The 24278-nt window shown below is 39.1% G+C and overlaps 1 protein-coding gene across 1 annotated transcript in view; it reads right to left on the reverse strand.

The window, feature by feature from the left end:
• PINX1 (PIN2 (TERF1) interacting telomerase inhibitor 1) overlaps window positions 1-24278 on the reverse strand; it is an 87718-nt gene that overhangs the window by 43469 nt on the left and 19971 nt on the right. The window contains exons 5-6 of the mRNA XM_042935006.1: window positions 19641-19733; window positions 13067-13143 (exon numbers count right to left, since the gene is read on the reverse strand). Of these exons, the coding sequence (XP_042790940.1) occupies window positions 13067-13143; window positions 19641-19733 (170 nt within the window). The remainder of the gene's footprint in view (window positions 1-13066; window positions 13144-19640; window positions 19734-24278) is intronic.

The following is a 24278-nucleotide window of genomic DNA, read 5'->3' on the forward strand; positions in this document are numbered from 1 at the left end:
TGGAGAAAGTGGATTTCCACCTATTGATAAACCTAGACAGGCACAACCAATCAGACTAAGAGACATGAATAAGTAGAAAGCATTTATTTTCTCATATCTAAAATCCCATATTTTTTTTTTACCAACAATAAAAAACGCAGCCCAAACAGCAAGAGCAGCAGAAAAGAAAAAGTTAGAAAAAATTACAGTCACACAAACTATAGTTAAAAAATGACTAAGTTTCCTTGATATATGAATTTGTTGGAAAACCATTTATCAACAGCCTGTTTCTCTCTAGCAGAGTCCCTCAAGCCGAGAGTCATGTCATTCCCCTTTGACTGATTAATTAGCCAATCAGGGGACATTTTTCATTGTGAGGCATGATGGTTTATTCCAGCTAATGTTTGGTCTCTAATGGCGACATATTAAAGCCAACTCGGCTATTTTAGCCTTGTGGAGTGACCAAAAGGAAAGGATAGAAGATAAATCAAAAGAGCTCCTTTCAGTTTCCCTTCAGTCCTTAACAAAACCCCCAAGGAGCAAATGGCTGGAGGAAAGATCCTCTACCAATAAAAAGAAAAAACAAAGAAAAGAAAGGCGGAAATGCCTTCAAGCCAAGGGGATCCTTTCCTGTTTCTGAGGAGCAATAATTTATCCTCTGTTGATTAACAGACCACTGATAGAACAGGCACCAAAAAGTCAATATCTAGCTCTTGTTCTTTTTATCAAAAGCTGTGCTCAATAGAAAATCTAGCTCTGCAATGCTTCTTACTCACTTGGAATGATTTCACCTGCACGCTGAGTTAGACGAGGCCACGAGCAACCTCATCTCAGGCATTATTTACACTCAGCTCTCACTCCAGTCAAGCAGCCGCCCATGGTGCTGCAGGCTCTTGCAGTTTCTTAGCATCCTCATGCCTCTGACAGGCACCACAAAGCATGAAGAAGTACAAGTTCAAATATCAGAGGAATACAAGTTCCACAGAAGATTGATGTGAATCTTCATAAATGTAGGAGATAGGAAGCACCTCTTACATATGTGTCGTATGCTGCCTAGCCTCTGCACGGTGGTCCTGAGCAGCTGGTCTTTGCCATGCAATTCCACACTTGCACACTTACTTACATACATAAAACTCCCTGGCTTTCTCACCTCCAGCTAAGCCAAAGATTCCAAACCAGCAGTCTGTGTTACATGAGATCACAAACATGTTTCACTTGTCCTGAACAAGATCTACTACCACTACCATCATCAACATCATGGTTATTATTTTATGAATCTTGGAGACTTCCAGACAGGATATCAATTTCCCTGATTCCCTATAATCTTACAGTTAGACTATTCACACATTTACAGTCAGATGCCTAGATCCTATTGACATTTGAGTTTGAGACCCAGGATAAGGTGTTCATGTTACACCTTTTTTTCTATGCCTTGTCCATTCAGACACTCCTGCCCTTTGGGCTGAGATCAATCACCAGTTCTCTGTAGGTTTTTCTGACATCATGGTAAAAGTTAATGGTTCTCTGGTCTGTGTTTCCACAATGTTTAAAACATACTTCAGTAACTGAGTTCAATTCAACAAAACCTTCACTGAGAACCTACTCCATGCCAGGCATGTTTCTAAATGCTAGACAGTACAAAAATTCCTGCCCTCACGGGGGTTCCAATCTACTGAAGAAAGATGGTAAGTAAACAATTTAGTACATCAGATGGCAGTGACTACTATGGTGAAAAACACAGCAAAGGAGAAGGTATAAGAGCGTCATAGTTTTTTGTTGTTATTGTTTGTGTTTTCAATTATATATAGGATAATCAAGGAAGACCAACTGAGAGGACATTTGGACAAAAACGCAGAGGAGGCAGGGGCAAGCCACTCCACACAGAGGAGCCACCAAGTACTTAAACTTGAGGTGGAAGCTTTCCTATAGAGAAACAGCAAAGCAGACAGTGTGATGAGGGCAGAGTGGGTACCAAAAACCCAGAAGATGAGGCAGGGCGGTAGTGTATGTGTGTGCATGTCTGTATAAGAGAGAGGGCCGGGGTGGGGGTGGGGGAGCACAACATATAGGACTTTAGGCAACTGTAAAGATTTGCCTTTTGCACTGAGTGTGACAAGAAAATGTGGGAGGGTTTTAAACACAGTAGTGATATGCTCTCAATTACATTTTCAAAAGATCACTCAAGCTGCTATAGAAAAAATACACTGCAGAAAAGACTCTTTACACTCTCTTATAGAATTTATTACATTATATTCAAGATATTTCGACATCTATCTCCTCTAGCAGAGGACCGTGAATTCCATGAAGGGGACCAAATCCTATCATCTTCACAGCTTCAGCAATTACAGTAATACTGGGGATACACTAGGTAAATTTTTATAACCGTTGAAGTTTTCCCAGCTTTCCAATTATTAAGTAAGTGCCAACAAACTATGTTTATTATGGAAGAGAAGAAAACAACTGAACATATCCTGTAAGAGGATATCTTTTGTGTCTGGTTTTGAGAGTATTAATACAGGGGTGTCTGGGTGGCTCAGTCGGTTAAGTATCTATCTGACTCTTGATCTCGGCTCAGGTCATGATCTCATGGTTTGTGAGATCAAGCCCTGTGTTGGGCTCTGTGCTGACAGTGTGGAACCTGCTTGTGATTCTCTCCCCCTCTCTCTGCCCCTCCCCCGCGTACACATGTGTGTGTACGTGCTCTCTCCCAAAATATATAAATAAACATTAAAAAAAAAAAGGATTAATAGAAGTGAAGAATGTACTCAGGTACAAAGGATCATCTTGATTTAAGTTTAATATCCTTGGTAAACTATTTACTATTTTGTCCTTTCCTATCTCCAGGATGTCATGTTGCTCAGATGAACTTTAGTGAAAGAAAAGGGGAGGGTAATAGTCTCCTGGTGCTTCCTAAATGGACTGTCCCTCAATTCTCTTAGTTGGCATTTAATTCCACTTGCAAGTATCTCCAGAAGTTAAATTTTCTATGACCTCTCTAAATAATTTGTACCGTCCACTTCCTCTTTAAAGAACATTCTTTATATCTAACTTAATCTCTGAAACTCACATTAAAAAATCGTTTTCTCTTTCTTCTGATAATGGAATCACACTAATTTCCGCAATGACAGAAATAGTCCTGCTTGATACAGGGGCATAAACTAGATTATCTTAAGAGTCTATCTGTCCTGAGATCCTATTATCTTTCCATAAACAAACAGATTCTAACAGTACTAAACCACTGTAAATCTTTTGCGAATAGGGATAGCATCAAATACATTTTGAAACTTATTAAATTCAGTACCATCATCTCCATGAATACGTAATAAATGTTGATGATGATAAAGAGCTTTTACCTCAGTTTTCTTTTTCTCATGTTTTTTAAAAGCAATGAATTCTTTACATGATAAACAAATGCTAATACCTCTACCCGAATTGTACAGGACATCACATTACAAGGAAGATCACTGCCTTAGTTATTACTCATCTTAAATATTAATTAAAACAAAATCGATATGCTAAGAAATCCTCTATAATTGCTATAATAGCAAAATGACAACAGAAAAGCCTCCCTGCTGGAGGACTTTAAGGAAGGGCTTATTGGCAATGAGTAAGTTTAGTCAGTACATTTATATTAAATATTGCTCAGCATGTGACTGTGTGCAAATGGATTAAAATTTTCTCATTTCTATATTAGGTTTATTTTTACCACCTTAAATTTGAGTGTATTAACAATTACAATGACAGTGATCTTAGAGGCAGCAACAAAGATACGCTTGGCACTTATTGCATGCAAGAGACTTGCTGAGAACTTTACACGGCTTATTCAATCTTGCTAGATGATTTACTATGCCAATTTTATGAATGGAAAAGCTGAGGCTCAGAGAGGTAAGTAACTTGCTCCAAATCACACAGTCTTCACACTACTCATGGATCAAACACAGGTTTATCAAACTCTGAAGTGCCTGCTCAATGCCATATTCCACTGATTGAGCTTCCCTTTAGAAGAAACCAGAGAAACAGAACAATTCATTTGATGACATCATTTCCTCATTCCACAGGTTAAGACAGATCTACCAGGTTCACCATCAATGTATAATCACAGAACCACAGAATGACAGATCCTAAGAGAACCACTTCAGTTATCTGGGTAACAAATCACTGCAAAACTTAGCAGCTTAAAACAACAATCCTTTCATTACCACATGCTATTTCTGTGGGTCACTAATTCAAGGAAGAGTTTGGCTGGGCAAAGAGTCTGGCTACAGTTCTCTCTAATGATCAAAGGGTGTTGACCAGAACCTCTTTCTCTTCACGTACTTTTTGGGCACCTGCATAATTCTGTGTGCTATGCTCTCCACATGGGCTAGTCTGGGCTTTGGGCTTTCTTACAGCTTGGGGGTTCAGGGCTACTGCACTGCTTATATGAAGGCTGAAACCTTCAAGAGTATTTTAGCCAGCAAGGCTTCTGAAGTCAGGCAGCATCCCCCCTGCTACACTCTATCACTATAAGCAAGTCACAGTCCTGCCCAGATGGAAGGGGAGGGGACTGGGCTCCACTTCTCATCCACTGTCATGATGAGACAGTGGCAAGGGTCAATCTAGAAGAGTATGTGGAATGGGAAATATCACTGAGGAGAATCTCTGGAAAACAGAACCTAGTGGAAGGACATACAATTCAACGCTCTCGCTAAATAAGAAAATGGAGTTTACACATTAAAAAACATCCAAGACAGTTAACTTCACCTTGACACTCAACATTTCTAATAACTCCTGTAAGGCTTGAATTGTTAAGACAACTTGCTCAGTATTATGCAATTTCTTGCTTAAACACACAAAAGACTTTTTACATTCATCTCCTGGGTAAGAAACAGAAGTAGATAAAGCCAAAATTGTCCCAAGTACAGGAGAATCAAGAAGAGGAATCCAAGTAATGTTTTTCCTTTGTAGTCTAGGACAACATAAAACTTATTTCAAATGTATTTCATGTGTCCTCTTTACTTCAGAATCAGGGAACCTTAGACTTGGAGGTACTCAAAAGCATTTAGTTCAGACTCCCTCGTTTCAAGAATTCCTCACACAAACCACAAGTTACATCCTACAGCTGATCAGCCCATGTTGCTTCTTTTCTCTAGGTAGATATCTATCAATTTCATCCATCAGTACTAGTTTTTCCTTATGAAGCATAACAAACAAATCTGTTCCTTTTTTAGAGGACCAGTAAAACTATTTAAGTTCAAGTCAGGATTTCTCAGAATTCAGGCAGAATTTCCTAACTGCTCATTTGCTAGTTCTGTGCATAACCTGCTTTCCTGATACTTTGGTCACTAGGGCTCATGTCTGAACACACTCTTAAAATATGGCACGCAGGCCTGAACAGACTAGTTCAAATATGGTCACCAGTGCAGAAAATAAGCAAAAAGCCTGCTTCTTTCAGCATGGAGGCACAATCATTCTGACACAGCACAAGCCTCCATGCAAGATAGCTGCCATACTACATGCTTTGGCTTATGTAAAACTGTGGTCAGGTTGCATGTCCCGGCCTCTAAGTTAATTCTCATCTAACTGCTACCAAATAGGATCTTTCCAGGATTAAATGAGGCTTTACATATCTTCACAAATTTTCATCTATTTAGTTTTGGTTAAATAAAGTGTTTTCCAGCTTAGACAGATTATTTTGGATCTGTTATCAGTAGTCAAAATGGTGACGGGAATTACTGAAGTCATCAATGCCAGCAAAAAAATAAACTTAATATAGACTTAAATGTATTATTTGGCTTGTTTGTGGGCTTGGTTTAAATTTACCTCTAACTAAAAGGTTCTTCATTAGAAGATGGCTTTAGCAAATACTAGTATAGGAAAACTGCCCAGCTTTTGAATGCTAATGCCCAGATCAGGGGTGAGGAGGGGGAGGCAGTGACAGAGGTTACAAGAAGGGGGAAACATTCAAATTTAAGAGTTTGTATTCTGGAAACAATTTATAAAACTCAACTTAATTAATGAATATAGGTAATTAAAAGGAACATTTGGAACTAAGGAGAAATAGCCTTCAAGGACATTTCAAACAAAAATTAAAAAAACAAAAAACAAAAAACAAAAAAAGACTCTTCTTTTCCCAATGATCTTCCCTTAAGAGGTACTGAGGGCAATTTATAGAACTAATGGAATAGTCAAAAATACCTCCGTGAATTCAATTAGCTAAAAGAGAAGGGTCTGCTTGGAAGTGAGTTTTTAGATTTGACAGTCAGAAATGGGAAAGAGGGAATTCATGATAACTGACAAGAAAGGGACATAAACCACAAAAGTCATGCTTTGGTTCAAAAGGCAAAAGCCATCAGATTATTCAAGCAAAGTGATCATTAACTGGGGTATCCTGGGAGCATGTAAGAAATAACAAAGTTTCTAATTCAATCAGATTATAGAGGTGAATAAATACACAATTATTTTGTCAAGAGACTATGCCAGAAACACGCTGTTTAGAGAAACAAAGTAGGAATGCTGGTAACACATTCTCAATCCTTGATATGGTTTAGGAGTATTTTCTCTAGTGATAAGGCTGAATCAGGAAACAAGCTGGATAGAGGAAGGAAACTGGAAAGGTGGGGGGAGGGAAAAAATGAGAGAAGCAAAAAAAAAAAAAAAAAAAAAGAGGAGTATCAGGAAGTTCAACAAGATAGGAACTAATGGAATTTGTTTTTTAGCGTCTCCAACTCCCACTTACACACCAAGTGAGAAAAGATACATACACACACACACACACACACACACACACACACACACACACACGTATCTATAACTCCTGGCAGGCACTGGCCAGCACAAGTACATGCTGTAGGTCTCAAGGGGCCCTAGCAATCTCAGTTCAATATATTCGATCATTTCTTTGTCTCCATAGAAAGTGCATACATCTCCAATTTAGATGCACTCCAATCCAGAGTCATTGTCTCCCTATTACAAAGATGATGGGGAAAGGAAGGACTTGGAAATTAGAAATGTACAACCAACCATTCCCATACACAGCAGTTTACTAAAAGGTTTCTGACTACTCGGTAGTGTGTGAGGATCTTTCACTATTTAAGCAAGTAGTTCTGAATAGCCAGATTCAGATAGGGCAACAGTGCCGCTAGACTGTCTCTGCGGCTTGAGAAAACACTGAGCACTGAGAAAGTCAGAGGGTAGTTCCTAAAGAGACAGGAAGGTTTTAATTTCTTTAACAATACAACACAGTTAAGCCCATGAAAAACTATTCCAGAGTGAAATGCAATGTCTAAAGGCCAATTTCTGGCAAATGGGATTGATTTTTAAAAACACAAAATGGCATAAGCAAACATTCATTCAATAATCCTTTCTTGAGAAACTACTAGATGTACCAGTGGACTATGCTTGGCATAGGATTGAAAGTTAACTGATGAATATTTCCTACTCTCAGAGAAGAGACAGTTATTTATTAATTAAAACATTCCAAAAGGAAAAAAATATTTCAAATATCAACCTTGAAGCTATACAAACCATTTTTAAGATGAGAAACAGGTCCATTTTTAAAAAACAGAAGTGCAGGGAGATTTTAATTTACTGAATTCCTACCATGTGCCAAGCACTGACTCAAGGCCATGCCAGAGGCCCAGAGATGAATACAACACAAATCCTCTCTCTTTATGTAGTTTACTGTCCAGTGTGTGTGATGGATGAAAAACTCCATGTGTAAAAATACAGGAGATTGATTTCTTCATTTGATGTGTCAAGATCAGAGAGAGGATAAAAGGCATAATCGAAATTTCATCAATGTGTCCCAGACATCTTAGGTTTAGCTTAGATTGTTATTTTGATGTGGTTTTTTTTCCTACATATTATATTCAAAATAATTAAAGAATCAGATTCCTGGTCTGGCACAGTTTGCTCCTCTACATAATACAAGGCTCACTGCTACTACTACCCTCACAAAGAAAATGTTCATTTTATATAATTTTTTTTAACTAGGAAGAGATTTTTTATGCACAGTCCTGGATTTTAAAAATTCCTTTTGGATCAAGGACTCCCAGGAAAATCTGATGAAAGCTCTGGACTTTATATATCCATACCTACATGTACAGAAGCCCACAAACAAATTCTGCATGCAACTTAGAGGAGTTCACCAACCCACTATAATGAGTATACCCAGAGATACTGCCCAAGGACCTCTCCTGCACTGACATGTTGCACAGAACAAACCTGTCATATAATAATGATACCACTTTATATTTATCATCACTTTACAGTTTCATGTACTTCTGACATTACTAAAGTAAAGGACTTCATCAACACATTTGGATTTTAAAGACATCAAACAATCTGATTTCTACAGGGCATTTTCTAAAGTTCCACAAGATAGAAGACATACAATCTAGCAAAAGACATAAAAGCTAGCAAGCATTAAGTGTCCAAGGTAGATCATGGAAACTACGATCAGCCCTTAAAATCTGGGTACTGATCATTACAGATGTAAGTGGACCCAGCATGTAACTGTGAGAGATCAAATGGCTGATACATAGAACATTCAATCTTGAATCAGACAATTGTGTTGACAGCAGCAGTTGCTGAGGTTGGGGAAGGTGCAGGGAAGGGAGTTGACTACAAGTGGAGGTAGTATGAGGGAGATCTTTATGGTGAGGGAATAGTTCTGTAATTAACTGAGACAGTGGTTACAGGATCCACAAATGGGATAAAGTGGCATACACAGAACTACACACACAGACTGTATGAATGTCACTTTCCTGGTTTTCATCTTATGCTATAGTTGTACAAAATGTAATCACTGGGATAACTGGGTGAAGAGTACAAGAAACCCCTCTGAACTATCCTTGCAACTTCCTATGCATCTGTAATTATTTCCAAATAAGAAGCTTTAAAGCAAAAAGCCAAAAAAAATCTGTTATTAATTAAGGGTTGCAGATATTTCTTGAATATAAATGTATTCAGATCATTTGATGCATATGAGAAATCAGAAAATGCACAAGTAACACAGCATCTGTGCTCCAGAAACTAAAGCTAGCTCTTTCTTTTTTTTCTTTACAGCACAAGCGGGGAAGGGGCAGAGAGCAAGGGAGAGAGAGAGAATTCCAAGCAGGCTCCTCATTGCCAGCACAGAGCTCGTGGGCTCAAACTCACGAAACTGTGAGATCATGACCTGAGCTGAAACCAAAAGTCGAATGCTTAACCGACTGAGCCACTCAGGCGCCCCTGGCTGCTCTTTCTTAATTCAGCTCCCACCAGCACAGTAAATTGTTCCCAAAGCTGGCTCAGGCATTTGTAATATGCTTCTGAACCCACCATAGTTCAATTCTGACTGAAGGCAAGGCAGTGAGGTTTTGGAAGTTAAACCATTATTTTCAGCAAAATAATAGCCAACCATTTCCCCACAAAATTATGATGAAGTATTAACTGCTTATGTCTCTAACAAAATCTCAAAGAAAATTTCTGAGGCATAACTGGACTCATTTAAACATAGATTTTTTTTTTTTTTTTTTTTTTTAATGCACAAAAGTTAATTAACATTGTGGCAGAGGGAAAAGGACAAGGACTTTGGAGTCAGAGGGACCTGGATTTAAACCCCATTTGTGCTGTGTTGGACCTTCATAACAAATCCTTCTGAGCCTTGGTTTCCTTACTGCTAAAAAGGTGATAATAATGCCTACTTCACATATGTCTCTCACAGTGTCCAGCAAATACATGCTTCATAAGGTTGTAGTTTCTTTTCTATCACTACAACAGTCAGGGGTTATAGAAATCAGTAAGTCAGGCTTAGTTGTGAGAGAGATGATGTTGCCCAAGCCAGATGTGGTCAATGCCCAAGGTTCTTTAAATCCAGATGCAAAGCCAAGATTATCATCAGTACCTTAACCAGAGCACCCAGGGAGGATTACTACTTCAACATTCAACACTGCCATGGTGTCTAAGATTCTTTAGGTATTTGACCTCCAGCAGCACCTTTACCTTGGCAATGCCAAATATAATTTCAGGCCAATACTGTTAGGGGGTCAAGGGAGTAAAAACAAGTGATCCTACTTCCAACTGCAAACAGGAACCAAAAGAGGTTGTATTTTCAAACAAATCTCATCAAAGGCCTCCTGCCCTTGGCTATAAGGACCGTTGTAACTAACATGGTAAGGTTTCATAGCAACAATTTATTCAGGGAAGGTACAGGTGTGCCTCAATGAGAGCCAACTCCATATATGAAAATCCACACATATCTAAAACTTAAATTTAAAAGTGATTCTGCTTTAGAGAGAAAGGCAAACCAAGAAATAGACTCTTAACTATTGAGAACAAACTGAGGGTTACCAGAGGGGAGGTAGGTGGGGGCACGGGTGAAAGAGGTGATGGAGATTAAGGAGGGCACTTGTGATAGCACCGGGTACTGTATGGAAGTGCTGACTCACTACATTGTACACCTGAAACTAATACTACACTGTACTTAATGCTAACTGGAATTTAAATAAAAACGTAAAAGTGACTCTGCTTTACAGAAATACTTCTTAGTTGGCGTCTTAAAATGTGATTAGATTTAAATACATTCCATGTTGTATGCAAATACGTACAGACGTATATTAAATGTCAAATACCACCGGGGCCCAATCTACTCCTTGTACTGCATGCAGCAGAGTGTGACCAGCAGCATCGGCATCACCTGGGAGCTTCTCAGAAATGCAGACTCTTGGGCCCCACCCCACCCTCAAGAACCAGAACCTGCAGTTTAATAAAATTCCCAGACGGTCTGTGTCCAGATTAAGATTTCAGAAGCCCTGTCCTAGGCAACATTCGTAATCCTAAAGTCAGAAGCTCTCCCAGATGTCACATATGACAGGGCTTCTACTAGTGGCTCTCAATCCTTACTCCCAATAATCACCTGTGTCATCTGGGTAGGCTTTATTTGATATTAAAATGATTTTTCTTCTTCTCTTTTTAATACCTATTCCTGGACCCTAACCCCAAATTAGGATTTAACTGGCCTGGGGTGGCACCCTGGCATTATCATTTTTTAAAAAGCTCCTTAGGTGACTGAGTGCAAGAGATGCTGAGAACCACTGCTACAGACCAAGTGCTGCATCCTGATATAAAACTGCCTCAGCGAACAATCAGGATGTTCAATGGATCAACAAGAGGAGGACCGTAAGCTGGAATGAGAGATGAAGACACGCCTGGATATAAATCTTGCACAAAGCACAGGATCCTACAAGGCCGGTCTTCTCCACACCAACTGCACCAAAATAGATTTTCCCTGGGTTAGTACCAGAGAATTGGTTCCGAAGCTCCTCAAACACAGGCTCATGTCAACGTGGTCATGAATGACATCACCGTCAAAAGGCCAAGTAATACCAGACAGTGTTGAAAACCTCAAGGCACCTAACATCAGTAGTCCTCAGGCAGATGTCTGCCAGAGGATTAGAAACCTCTAATTGCCTTTAACAAAAAGCTTTCCTGTGCTTACCACAGAAGTTCTTTTAAAGTTCTACCAAAAGTTTCCTTCCCTGATCTGTTCAACCATAAAATTTCAAACAGAGTGCTACAAAAGACCACGGTTTCAGGCAGCAGGGAGAAAAAGGCGGGCCAAGTAATCCAAGAATGCAAAGATCCAGAAATGCCAGCACAGTAAGAATGCAGGATTGACAGAGCTGGAACAAAAAGGTTATTTTCAGGAGTCCAGGATGGACTATGGGGCCGAGGCAAAGGTGCCAGGTGTGGCCATGGGAGGGTGTGGTTAGGTCAGTGCAGAGGTGATAGAACATCCTTGAGGATACTCAAAATATGGAGCATGATCAAAGGACAGTGATTAAAGAGGAAGACTCAGATAAGACAAATGCAGTCTTTAGTGAACAAGGCAGGGGCCTGCCTGAGCCAATCCAGGTCATACAGTCACCACTGAGGGGCAGAGGGGTGACCAGAAGCAGGGCTGTCTGATGATCCTCTGCTCTTTCCAACAGCCTCTCTGGGAGTGAAACATCCAGTGTGGCCTGATGGCAGAACGCCTTCTCCCTAACGACCCACCTGCCTTTGACATGACTCAGCAGAGACCTATAAACACCGCCCCTCAGTGAGCCAACAGAGCACTGCTTCCTCAGTCCTCACTGCTAAAGGTGTAGGGGCAGAAAAGCCCTGACAAATGGAATTTAGTCCCAACCTGCAAAGGAAATCACCGAGCAAAAATTTCTAATAACTGCTTATTCTAGAGTCTTCGGAAATAATATGAAGTAACAAAAAGCTACTACCCTGGAAAAATTCCTGTCAGTCTAGAGAAATGTCAGAAAAAATTGCACCAGGGCCTTGGCTAGAAACCAATAAAGAAACCTAAGTAGGACACACCAGATTAACTGAGTAATAGTTATAGCAACCATACTGCAGATTTTTGGAGGCAACACCAATTTTAAATTTTTACTCCTATGTCTCCAGAAACCCCTATTTCACAAATTCTATTTTGACATCCAAACTCAGGACTGCCTCTTACTTTGGAAATGGCACAAAAAACTCCATACTAAATTACAAAGCCCAATTTACTAACGAAGCTTATGAATTATGGACTCATCTCATGTAGGGTACAGTGTAGTCACCCTGCTCTCACCTTGTTTTAAGACAAACACTATTGCACAATGGAGGAAATACTACATCTAAATCCCTTACAGATTCTTGGTGATGATCCTACACTTTCAAAATGTTTTTAAAAGGAAGCAGACCAGGACAGGACTATGCAGATGACATTGTCCCTCCCAAGCCATATCCCAGACTGTTATGCAGTCTGAGCAAACAAAACCGCTGCAAGCATCCTCGGATAGGAGAGACATTTTCCCCATTGAATATGTCAGCAAAAGCATTCTTCCCAGAGTTTACTCTAGTCCTCACACAAGGGAAAAAGCAGGTGACACATACTCTTCTTTAGAATCCTTGTATATTCCAACTACTATTATTAAGAAGGTCACATTTAGCCTTTGAGACTTCTCACATCTTTTTTTTGGAGCTTTATCTAAAGAGTACTATCAGTAATAGATATAAATAGTTCTACGCACAGCTGAAAACCAAGCGGTGTTGAAACAGAACATATCAATTGTATGTGGCTTAATACCTCAGGAGTCTTCTTACTCTGTCTTTTCCCAAAAATGCAGTCAAGATCTGTTTTGCTCCGAGATGATAGATCCTTCCCTAGAAAAACAACACGGGGCCTTTCAGTAATACCATTCTTTCTAAAATAAGGGGCACATATATAAACTATGAGAATCCTGAAAGCAAAATGGATTTTGGAAAAGAGACAATTTTGTAAACTACTTTCTGTCTCCCTTCACAACAACTCCTTAGTTAACAAGTAAAATCAAATAAATTTTAAAATGACTTAAAACTCAAGACAGTGCTTCACAACCAGAATCCGTGATGTTCTCTTCTTTACGGTAGAAACAATCAAAAGCGTGTAGCAGGAGAGGAAAACTGAATTTCAAAGCTAGCTCTACTACTGGTACACCTTTCACTTATGATTTCTGGGTCTCTAGGTTCCCCATTTATAAAACAGATATTTTTTACTTCAAGGAGACATGAGTTACTCAGGATTATGAAATGCAGAACAAAAATGCTGGTAGCTTTACAGCTTTTAAACACACACGAATGAGAGCATATTCTATTTGACACATAGGAGCTCAATAACTAATTGAATGAATGAGAAAAAATTTAAAAAGAATAAATGCAAACAAAAATTACTACATTAGGGTGAAAGGATTTCAGATTTTTCTCTTTAAAATGTTCTTTACTGTTACAACTATATCATCTTTAAATAAAAGGATACATAATAAGAGCAGGAAATGAAATGGCTTCTGGCAAAGCACTGTCCAAAGGACCTATGCCTCTTATTAAAAACACTAAACTCTTTAACTTAATTTCAAACCCACAAACCAACTAATTTAAAATTCACTTCTTTGGAATTTCCACTTCTACCAATAATACTCTGTGAGCAGTCAACTGAATCTCTTCCCATTTGTCAACTACATGGCAAATGCACTTTAAAATGTAACTACTACATGTAAAGTCTTGAAGCTCTGGGGGAGTTAGGCTCTAGGTTAGACACAGGAATTTTTGTTTTGAGTAGGAAGACTAAGTTCCAATGTCATGGACCCACTGGTCTTCTTAGCTTCCTGTAGCAAACTGACTTGGCAAAGTAATGGCATGACCCAGAAAGTTCTAGTTCACTGACAATCACTGGGGCATTCAAATATGATATCGCTCAGTGACTCCATGAAATTAAAAAACAAAACACTCTTGGATTTAATGCAAAGCCAGGCGCCATAACCAGTTTCATAGGCAGCAGTACCAGATTCAATGGTCCAGTCAATACGACCTGTTTCTATCAGGAAGGACATGTTCCTTTGTGGCTCTGTGTTACTCTCTCCTTTCTTCCTGAGCTAGAAACAAAGCCCTCCTGGTTCTGATTATTAAGCAGACCCATACAAGAGACCCCATAGGAAACCTACTTAAGAACAAAATGAAGCATATCCCAGACAAGAACTCAGAAAATGAACCAGAAAAGTGGGGAATAACACTGCTCATGGTGGGGATAAGTGGACAAACCCTCAGGAGGAGGTCTAGAGATCTATTCTTAGCTTTGTCATCAGCATAACCCATTTTGCACAGCAGAGCACATTCAGGGTGGCAGCTTCTATTTCAGAAAAAGGAGTTATACTTAGTTCAAAATATGTATTCGCCATCTATCCCCAACCTATCTTCTGGAATGGAACAGAAACCCTAAAAGAAATGCAAATTAAGATCTCTTTTATAGCAATTCAACTAAAAGGAATGCTGAAGGGATTAAAGAAGGCAGGGTACATGCAAGATCACAATTCTAAAACAGGATGTCAAACTATGAACACGCAGAGATTGAAAACAAATCTAAACATCAAAGGGAAAACTGCCAAGCTGGTAGAGACAGTAAGCTGTACCAATGAAGGTGCAAGTGTTTCTAAGGTTTTGGTGATGGGTTCTTGTATCAGAAATTTTTATCCTTTAGAAAGTTCACTTAAGTAAATGTAGAAACCAGGATTGTTACAGGCCTTGCTCTGGATTTGATCTGGAAAACAAAACACAGAGAAGAATTAAGAGTCAGAGACCAATGGAAAGGGACTTAAAGATAGATCAAAATGTGAAGATGGAAGCAATATTGAAATAGTTATTAGTCAATGGTCCTGGGTGAAAAGTTTATCAACGTTACAAAATTATGGCCATTTTGGAATCAGGTATATATATTAAAACTGAGTTTGAAAGTTTACTGGTCTCAGTTCTGAATTAAGGTTAAATCACAACAAATACTGTTGATAAACTTAGATGTTAGAGAAAATGACAATCAAAAACTAAAAGGAAATATGTGTTCTCTGTCTGAATTTGGGTCATCTATCTATTAGTCTTCAATTGGCCATAACATTTTGAGAACCAGGAAAAACAGCTTCCAGTAGCCAAGCTGATAGAACTTAAGTCCATAAAAGGATAAACAAGTACTTTCAGAAAAGAGTACTTTATGATCTTTTTAGCTGTTTTTCTAGTAATCATGATTATTAGGTTTTCCAGTCTATCCAAGTGGCAATTTGGAAAGGAGAGAAGTTACCACTATAGTCAGATACACTTTACAACACCAAGGAGTCCACAAGGGAAGCAAATGAAACTACAAAAAACAAACATAAGAATTGAAGAATCACAGAGATTTGGAGGCTCTTACTTTAAGGGTAAAAGTCATATAGAACCCAACAAGTTCTAAGGAAAAAAATGTATTACAGCACTGTATTGTAACAAAGACTTAAAAAAAACCCTGAGTTTTCTACTCAGAGTAAAGGGGCGAGGGCAAGGAAATGCAGGTCTGAGAAATACGTTTGTTAAAATAAAAAAAAAAAAAACAAAAAACAAACAAAAAACCCACTGCAGGTATATGTAGGAAGCTTCATTTGCTTAGAAATTTCATTTGCATTCCCCAATAAAGAAGGATAAAACACTGCATTCTGATTTCTGTTTTTAATGAAAATACATGGGACCGATAATAAGCCTAGGACCAAAGATTATGGCAACGTCACTGAAAGGGTGATGTCAGAAAACCAGGAAAACTGAAGGAATCAGAGTAGGGAATGAAAAGAAGTGAGACCCTCACAACCAATAAGACAGTCAGGATTCTGTAAAAGCCTGCCATGGTGCTATTTTATATTTAAATGGCAAAAGAATCAGAAGAGGAAACTGGATGCCGGTCACCAGCAGAGTCCGACGTGGGGAGGAGGTCACCACGCCAGCAGTCCTACAGTCTGGTGTATCCAGGCTAGCAAGCCAGCTACCAGGACCTGTGCTGTCCGCGCAGTTTCCTTGTTTAAGAAGCAAATACTGCAAACTGTCACAGGAGTAAGAAGGCTGAGTAATATTACTAAGGTGAAGCTGCACAGCTTCAGTTTGTGCGACCTTTCTTCTAGCCACCGCACGATGCGGGGCAGTGGTGGGGGGGTGGGGGGGTAGAAGCAGCGTTCTCTTGATAACTTCCCACTGCATATACTAAACACTTCAAAAATGGTTTTGTAGAATTTCACATTCTCCCTATCTTTTCCTCTCTGTAGATGAGGCCTCAACAAACATTTTTCAAATTAAAAGAAACTGCACTGAAGTTAGGCTTGTTAAACAAATACAGATGAAATTAACTTTTAAGTTATATAATAAATTGTTTCAAAATAAAAGCAGAAATTTGGGACCAGAAAAAGGAATAATTATGTATTAGAACTAAAATGATATAGCCAGTATTTAGGCAGCAGTATATTTTACAGTGCTATTCACTACTGGAATCTCACTGAAGTCAAATTTTTATCTTCACTCTTCAAACCAAGCTATGTAAAATGCCATTTTCCCATGATTTGGTCTCTGGACCACACATGGGAGTTACAACATGAATCACCCTCATCAAATAAGCAAATTAGTTACTGCGGGGCATACCCGCAGGCTAAAATGATTATCATTTAATATGCTGAACAATCAAAAGTTCCATAAAATGGGTCATTTCTGAAAAGTCATAAAACGGAACCTACTTTAGAACTTTACAATGACTGAGAAATCTTTCCTCATTTTACTTACTTATTTTTCAATAGGCTTCACGCCTAGCATGGAGCCCAATATGGGGCCCAAACACACAACCTTGAGATCAAGACCTGAGCTGAGATCAAGAGTCAGACGCTTAACCAACTGAGCCACCCAGGCACCCCTGAAATCTTTCCTCATTTTTAAGACAGGAAACTGAGTCTGAAAGAAGGTAAGTGCTTAAGTGATGTGAGAGACTAATGGCAGAACCCAAGTTTCCTGTTGATCTAAGAACATCCACCTTAGAGTGTTATGCTAAGTGAAAAAACCCATACAGAGAAAGACATATACCATATGTTTTCACTTATGTGGATCCTGAGAAACTTAACAGAAACCCATGGGGGAGGGGAAGGAAGAAAAAAAAAAAAAAAAGAGGTTAGAGTGGGAGAGAGCCAAAGCATAAGAGACTCTTAAAAACTGAGAACAAACTGAGGGTTGATGGGGGGTGGGTGATGGGTATTGAGGACGGCATCTTTTGGAATGAGCACTGGGTGTTGTATGGAAACAATTTGACAATAAATTTCATATATTGAAAAAAAAAAAAAAGAACATCCACCTTAGAGAAAACTGAGGGTTTATCATTCATAACCAGGGACAACAATTGTTCTACAAGAAAAGATTTATTAAATGAAAGAACTTTAGAACCTGCTTTCACTGTGGATTGTTCAGATGGGTAGTAAATAATTATTTTCTTCACCACCTGGATTTCTGCCTCCTTTTCCCACCTTTTCCACTTACTCTCAATCTGCATTTCCTGTATCTTCCCACTCAATCTCCTCTGCTTCCTTTCTGACAATATATCTTGAAAGGATGTATCTTTTCCCTGTATACCGATGCCCTCTTTCTCCCCAGGCAAGGCTAATAAATCAGCAAACCTCATTCAGAGAAAACGAAGGCACAACACACCAAGCAGGCCGACAGGGTCACCTGGCAAGGAAGTGGCTTAACTAGAAATAGAAAGCAGATACTCCCAGCATCCATTAGATTAAAGCAGATTAAAGAGGTTTATCCCAGCTTCAGCAAACACTTCGGGTGAAATCATGCATGTAGTTAGATACTAAAGGAAAACTAGATTTGCAAAAGTGAAAGCTTCAAAGGCTGACATGCCATCTAAAAAGTTACAGGCCACTTTTCATGAATTTGCTCAGCATCTTTCTGTGATATGTCTCTTTTTTCCTATAGGTTATAATGAAAAAAGGAGGGATATTTAACGACTGGTTATAAAGTGGCAATTTAGCCTCTTCTCAGAAAGACTGAGGAGGTAACAGGGACTGTTCTTGTTCCAGAACAGAAGTGGAGTGGAGAGAAACCCCAATCAGAAACCATAGAGGACAACAACAAAGAAGGTTCTAAACTGAAAGAAGAGGGGAAGACATGAAGAGCCATACAAACCACAGCAGCTGGAAGAGGGAAAGGGGAAGTGCCTGTTTCTCTTTGTACATGTTCCTGAAGCTATTCAGCTCCCGACTCCATTAAACTCTGCCACGGGCTCTCACTTAAACCAAAACCAAACCCAAACCTTTGGGGTTTTGGCCCAAGTGAGAACCATTAATTGCCAAGAGGAATGGGAATTCCAGCTCCTACTGCTATTGAGGCAAGTTCTAGGAATTAGGGAATTCTCAATCATGCCAACTAGACTAAACCAAAGAGATGTGTGCTTCCTGGCATATAAAGATAGAAAGGTACATCTCATCTCCCATAGAAAGGCCATCATATGGTGACTAGATAACACAACAGGATTATCATCACATTTATACTTGAAGTACAGTATGCAACAAATAAGATTTTGTGCCTGGAAAGTGTACTTAATGCATAATATTATTCTATGGGAAACCATCTGGGGGAGTTGAGGAGTTCAAGTTAAATTGTTTCTTACCAATACAAGACTGCCACCTGGTGGTTACACAGGACAACTGCACTTGTAATTGGCGTTTATTGGGAAGGGAGTAGGGAGGCGGTGATGGAAGAAGATGGGATTCACTACCCAGTTCTCAAATATGTTTTCTAATGCTACTTTGCCATGACCATGGAATGCCTAAGTTAACATTCCATTCAATGAAGAAATGGTGTGAAATAATATAAATCAGTTTAGGAGGGAGATTTCTCATACTGGAGATCTCAAGATAGAACACAGTTCTGTAAATTGGAATAATTTAAGTTATTCAATACCAACATTAAACTTCAAAAACTAGAAATTGTAAGCAAAAATGCTGAGCAATGAATTAAAATTATTTTCTGACTTAGTGACGTAAAGTCACTTTTCTCTTTTACATAGCAAGTTGACTTCTGCTTCCAGCTTTGCCAAAGGACTTGCATGTAATCTAAAACCGAATGTGGGGCCCTACCTCAGGGCTAACGGATCTGCAATTTAACAAGATCTCCAGGTGACTCACAATAAATGCTGAAACTTTAGCACTGCTGTACATCAAGCCAGGCAGGCCACCCATACTTGTCCATTCTGCACATAAAACAAGAAGTAATGTTGGTGAGAGCTAAAAATGCTTTAAGAAACCTGGTATGAACATGGGGATTTCAACAACAAATAAAGAAATGCTTAATTTTACCTTTTGTGAATTTCATATAATGAACACGGTTTTTGGAGATCTTGGATTTTTCTTCAAGACTGAAAGTTTTCTTTTCTTTGTTGTCTGAGGAGTCTTAAAAAAAAAAAAAAAAGAACGAAAGAAAAGCATTAAACTCTCTGAAACCCATCCCCTCATTCATTCTCTTACCATGACATGGTCTTTTTTAAATAAAACCTTTAGAAGCCCTATTATTTAATACTGAGCTCTACTCATAGGATTAGAAACACTCTCCTTAAACTGTGTACTGTGAATCAGGCAAGGCTATTCACATGAAATTTATAAAATCCTCAAGAAAGAGAAATGAAAACTTGTGTTCACACAAAAGCTTACAAACGAATGTTATAACAGTCTTATTTATGATAGTAAAATACTGGAAATAACCCAAAATTCCTTCAATGGGCGAATGGCTAAGCAAATTCTGGTACATCTTTACGCTGAAATGCTACTCGGCAATAAAAAGGAATCAAGCTATGGATACATGCAACAACCTCATTGTGCCTGTGAAAAAGGTGGACCTACACACTATATGTTCCATTTAGAGAACATTGTCAAAATGACAAAACTATAGAGCCAGAAAACACATTCATGGTTTCCAGGGGTCAGGGATGAATGGGGAGTGCTGGAGGATGGAGGGGTGGAAGGTGGGTGTGCATGCAAAAAGGCAGCATGAGGCAGCTCTTCTGTGGTAATGAGACAATCCTGTATCTTAACTGTGGTGATGATTACATGAATTTATACACACGATAAAATTCTACACAACTTACACATACACACACACACACACACACACGCATGCGCGCACAAATGAAAGCTAAAAAAATGATGAAAACTTAATAAGGTCTATGGTCTGATTAACAGTCCACACAAGTGTCAATTTCCCGGTTTCAATGTTACGCTGTTGCTATATTAGATGTCACCCCGGGAAAAAGTGGGTGAATGATACTCAGGACTCTCTGTAGTACTATTTTTGCAATTTTCTATATGTTTATAATTGTTTCAAAATAAAAAATTCTTTTAAAAATTGAATAAAGGTAAGAGGTTAAATGATAATCAAAAACCAGATCAGAGATGACAATCAGAGTGTGAAGGAGCAGAGCTAGCACTGAGCCATAGCCTCAAATACCAGATTTCACTAGAGACTTACCTTAAGGACAAAACAAAAACAAAAACAAAAACAAATTGAGGAAGAAATTCATGTTTATTCTTTTGACAAAAAAGGAAAATGTGAGCCAGAAAGTACCTTGCCTAAAATGTCAGAGCAAGTACAACTGGGGTTAGAGTCAATTATAGTCAATTAGTTAACTAGCTGCCTGTATTCCCTCACCTTTATGTGTCAAGGTCAGGCAGCAGAGTACAACAGAAACAGAACACCACAGGTAGAAAAGAGCCTGAATTTTCCATAAAGAAATACAGATATGAGGTTAGAAAAAGTGGGGGAAAGGAAAATTTTGCCTTAGTACTGGAGCAAAATCAGCACATGTCCACTGACTATGTTATAGGAGTTAGCTGTAATCCCTCCTAGAAATCAGCAATTTTAAAAACAAAGTGTGAATTACATAGTAAGGCTCCAAAGGATGTATAGATATCTCAAGGTTTCAGACTATGCTTAGCATAGGTTAATCATATCAGCAACCCAAAACATTTTCTCCTGCAGCCACTTCTCACAAACAGCTTGGGGTTTTTTTCAGACATCCCACGAGTGAATTTTTCTTGTCTTTCGGAGGTCAAACACTTCTTAGGGTACGTAATATTCTCAATTTTGATGTTCCAAACACAAGTCACTTAGTAAGTTCCGAGCTTAGATAAGTAGTTATGATCAACTGAAGGCTTATGAGGCACGAGACCCTGGACTCCAGAGCTTTCTATGCATGTCCTGCAAAGGAGGGGCCATGATGACTAACTGTACTTCACAGGACACTGAGGCACAGAGGGATTAAACGAGGCACATCTAGGAGGTGGCTATGAAAGGATTCAAACCTAGGCAGAGATGAGTGACAGTCCACATCCTTACCCATTACACCATGTCCCCATCAGAGCTGCTCTTGCACTTCAGAGGACACTAAGCCTCACCGGGAGAGCTTCTCACCTGCCGAGGACACAGGCTTCCCACAGTACATGGAGCACGGACAGATCCCAGGGGAATCAGTCCCTAGCTTTTTCCCCACACTGCTCTGTGAGCGGATGCAGCAATGTGGCTCTCCTCCTCCACTTCTCCCATGGGTCCTTCCCTCACTTTACAAGAGGGGCACAACTCTCCTCTCAACAAGGATATAAGCAAGGCACAAACCAAAGGACTGGGAAGCATCTTTTAATCAAAGCAGCAAAAGCAGCCCCCTCCCCGCACCAATCTATCTATCTCATCAAGAGACGCACTTCCAGAAAGATTGCACTATTATAATAATTATTTTCAAAATTTGTAATATATTTCCCAGTTTTATTCATTGCCATCTACTGATGCAATGACAACTTCATCCAAAGAAAAATATTACACTTAAAATCTTGGGGTTACTAGAAATAAAGCAACCTTGAATTGCTCAAATTCCTTCCTCTCTCTCTCTCTCTTTTTTGGAGAGGTATGGTGGCAAATCCCATTCTAGGAACAGAGACTTTTGGGGGCTGATTTACACAGGAGCAGTCTTTCCCAGGAATGGTGTATTTATATGTATTTGTTTTGTAGCAGAGAAATAGAATAGGGTGATGAATTTTTAAAAGTTTAAACAAAAAGAAACATATAAGCATAAAATACTATGGAGTATGTGCAATGGAAACATTATTTCAGAGGAAAAGGAACAACGAAATACAACATTTCTGACTACTAAAAGACTTGCTGGTGTATTTATAAATATGTGGCAATGAATATCAAATTGTACTGGTATATAGCATCCGCTGGATACATTTAACAACGTAATGGTATTATTTTAAAATGCTAGCATTTCCCAATAGGCCAGAAATTATATTTTTTGCAATGATTTAAAGCTATGATTAAAAACCTTACAAATGTTCTCAAAAATGTGAGGCGGAGGTGGGGGGGGGTGCATATGTGGCTCAGTTGGTTAAGCATCCAACTCGATTTAGGCTCAGGTCATGATCTCACAGTTCGTGGGTTCGAGCCCTGTGCTGGGCTCTGTGTTGACAGCACGGAGCCTGCTTGGGATTTTCTCTCTCCCTCTCTCTGCCCGTCTCCAGCTCACTCACTTTCTCTCAAAAGAAGTAAATAAACTTAAAAAAAAAAAAAAAATGTGAGACAGGGTATACTGTTTTTCAAAGTGCAAAAAAACTTGAAGACCCCTGTCCTAAACAGGTGTTTGGCATCCCAGTTTATTTTCAAAAATATTTAAAATCATAAGGGACAAAATACCTGCTGGAAGTAACAAACATTTCGTAAAACCATGAAGTCCACTGAAAAGCTAAGTTGAGTCTGGTAGAAAGAACTAATTAATAAAATAATTCCAAAAAATGAAATTCTGAAGAATACACCGAGTTTTATGTCCCACAAGAAAATAAGGGTTATTTCTAGAATCTTTGCAAGACATTCTATGAAGCGAACAGTATGGAATCTCTACTTAGTTAAAACAATACTGTATGAATTGATACACAGGCTTAACTAACTAAAAATGTTATAACAGTAGAAAAGTATGTTATTGGGTTATTGTGTCATCTGCTTTTCAGCTTTAATACAAGCAATATGATCAAAAATTCACTTGGATGAAGATACTGTATTTACCAAGGATGACATGGCAGAAAAATAACCTATTAGTTGTCCAGGTCCATTCCTTGGATAGGTCTTCCCTCACAGGAAGATTCTAAAGGCTTTTCAGTATTGGGAGCGGCAGTTAGCAAGGCCTGGTTTCTACTGGGCAGGACAGTAAGCAGTGAGCTGCTCCGTCCCATTTGCAGAGCTATCAGCACCCTCTACGGGTCTTGAGGTGGAACTTAATCTACAGATGAGGAACTCTTTAGCTGTCTTCTGCTTGCTTTATGCACAAAAGAATCAGCCTGCACAGATAAACCTGTGGGCCGGACTGCATGAGGACAAAGCACTACCACTTGGAAGCTGTTACACACTCACTACCTTCCTGACAAATAATACAGGGTCCCCTGGGTCACTTTAAACATTTCACTGACTGCACTTCTGGGAATACATCACAAAGGCCCAACTACACTGTGCCCAGCCTCAGCAATCAGCAATAGAACAAAGTACATCTGTCCCCAACCAGGGTTTTTGCAACTACGACGGCATTTCTCAGAAAAGAGTAATCACGATACCATCAAAGAAAAAAAGTAACTTTCTAGCTAGCACTGTCAAATCTCAAAAGAAAACAACTGAAAACTCTGCTTTCTTTTCTTAGTACCTACAAAAATAATCTCATAGCTCCTTTCTTTATGAATCTTGGAGTTGATGATTTCTTGATAACCCTATCACCTAAGAAATTACAAAGTTTTCTCTAATTCAGTACATGAAGGAGGAAGTTATGATACCAAAGTGCAAAGTCAACTCATTTTCCCTCTTCAAGATTGTGTGGATGTCTCTAAGAAAAAAAGCCCCAGACTCAAAAGCTTCTGCCTCCATGACCATGGTCATGCAAGGTCAGCTCAAGTCTATCTAACACCCTAAGC

This window comes from Panthera leo, chromosome B1, assembly GCF_018350215.1.
Source record: "Panthera leo isolate Ple1 chromosome B1, P.leo_Ple1_pat1.1, whole genome shotgun sequence".
In the NCBI taxonomy this organism is placed as follows: domain Eukaryota; kingdom Metazoa; phylum Chordata; class Mammalia; order Carnivora; family Felidae; genus Panthera; species Panthera leo.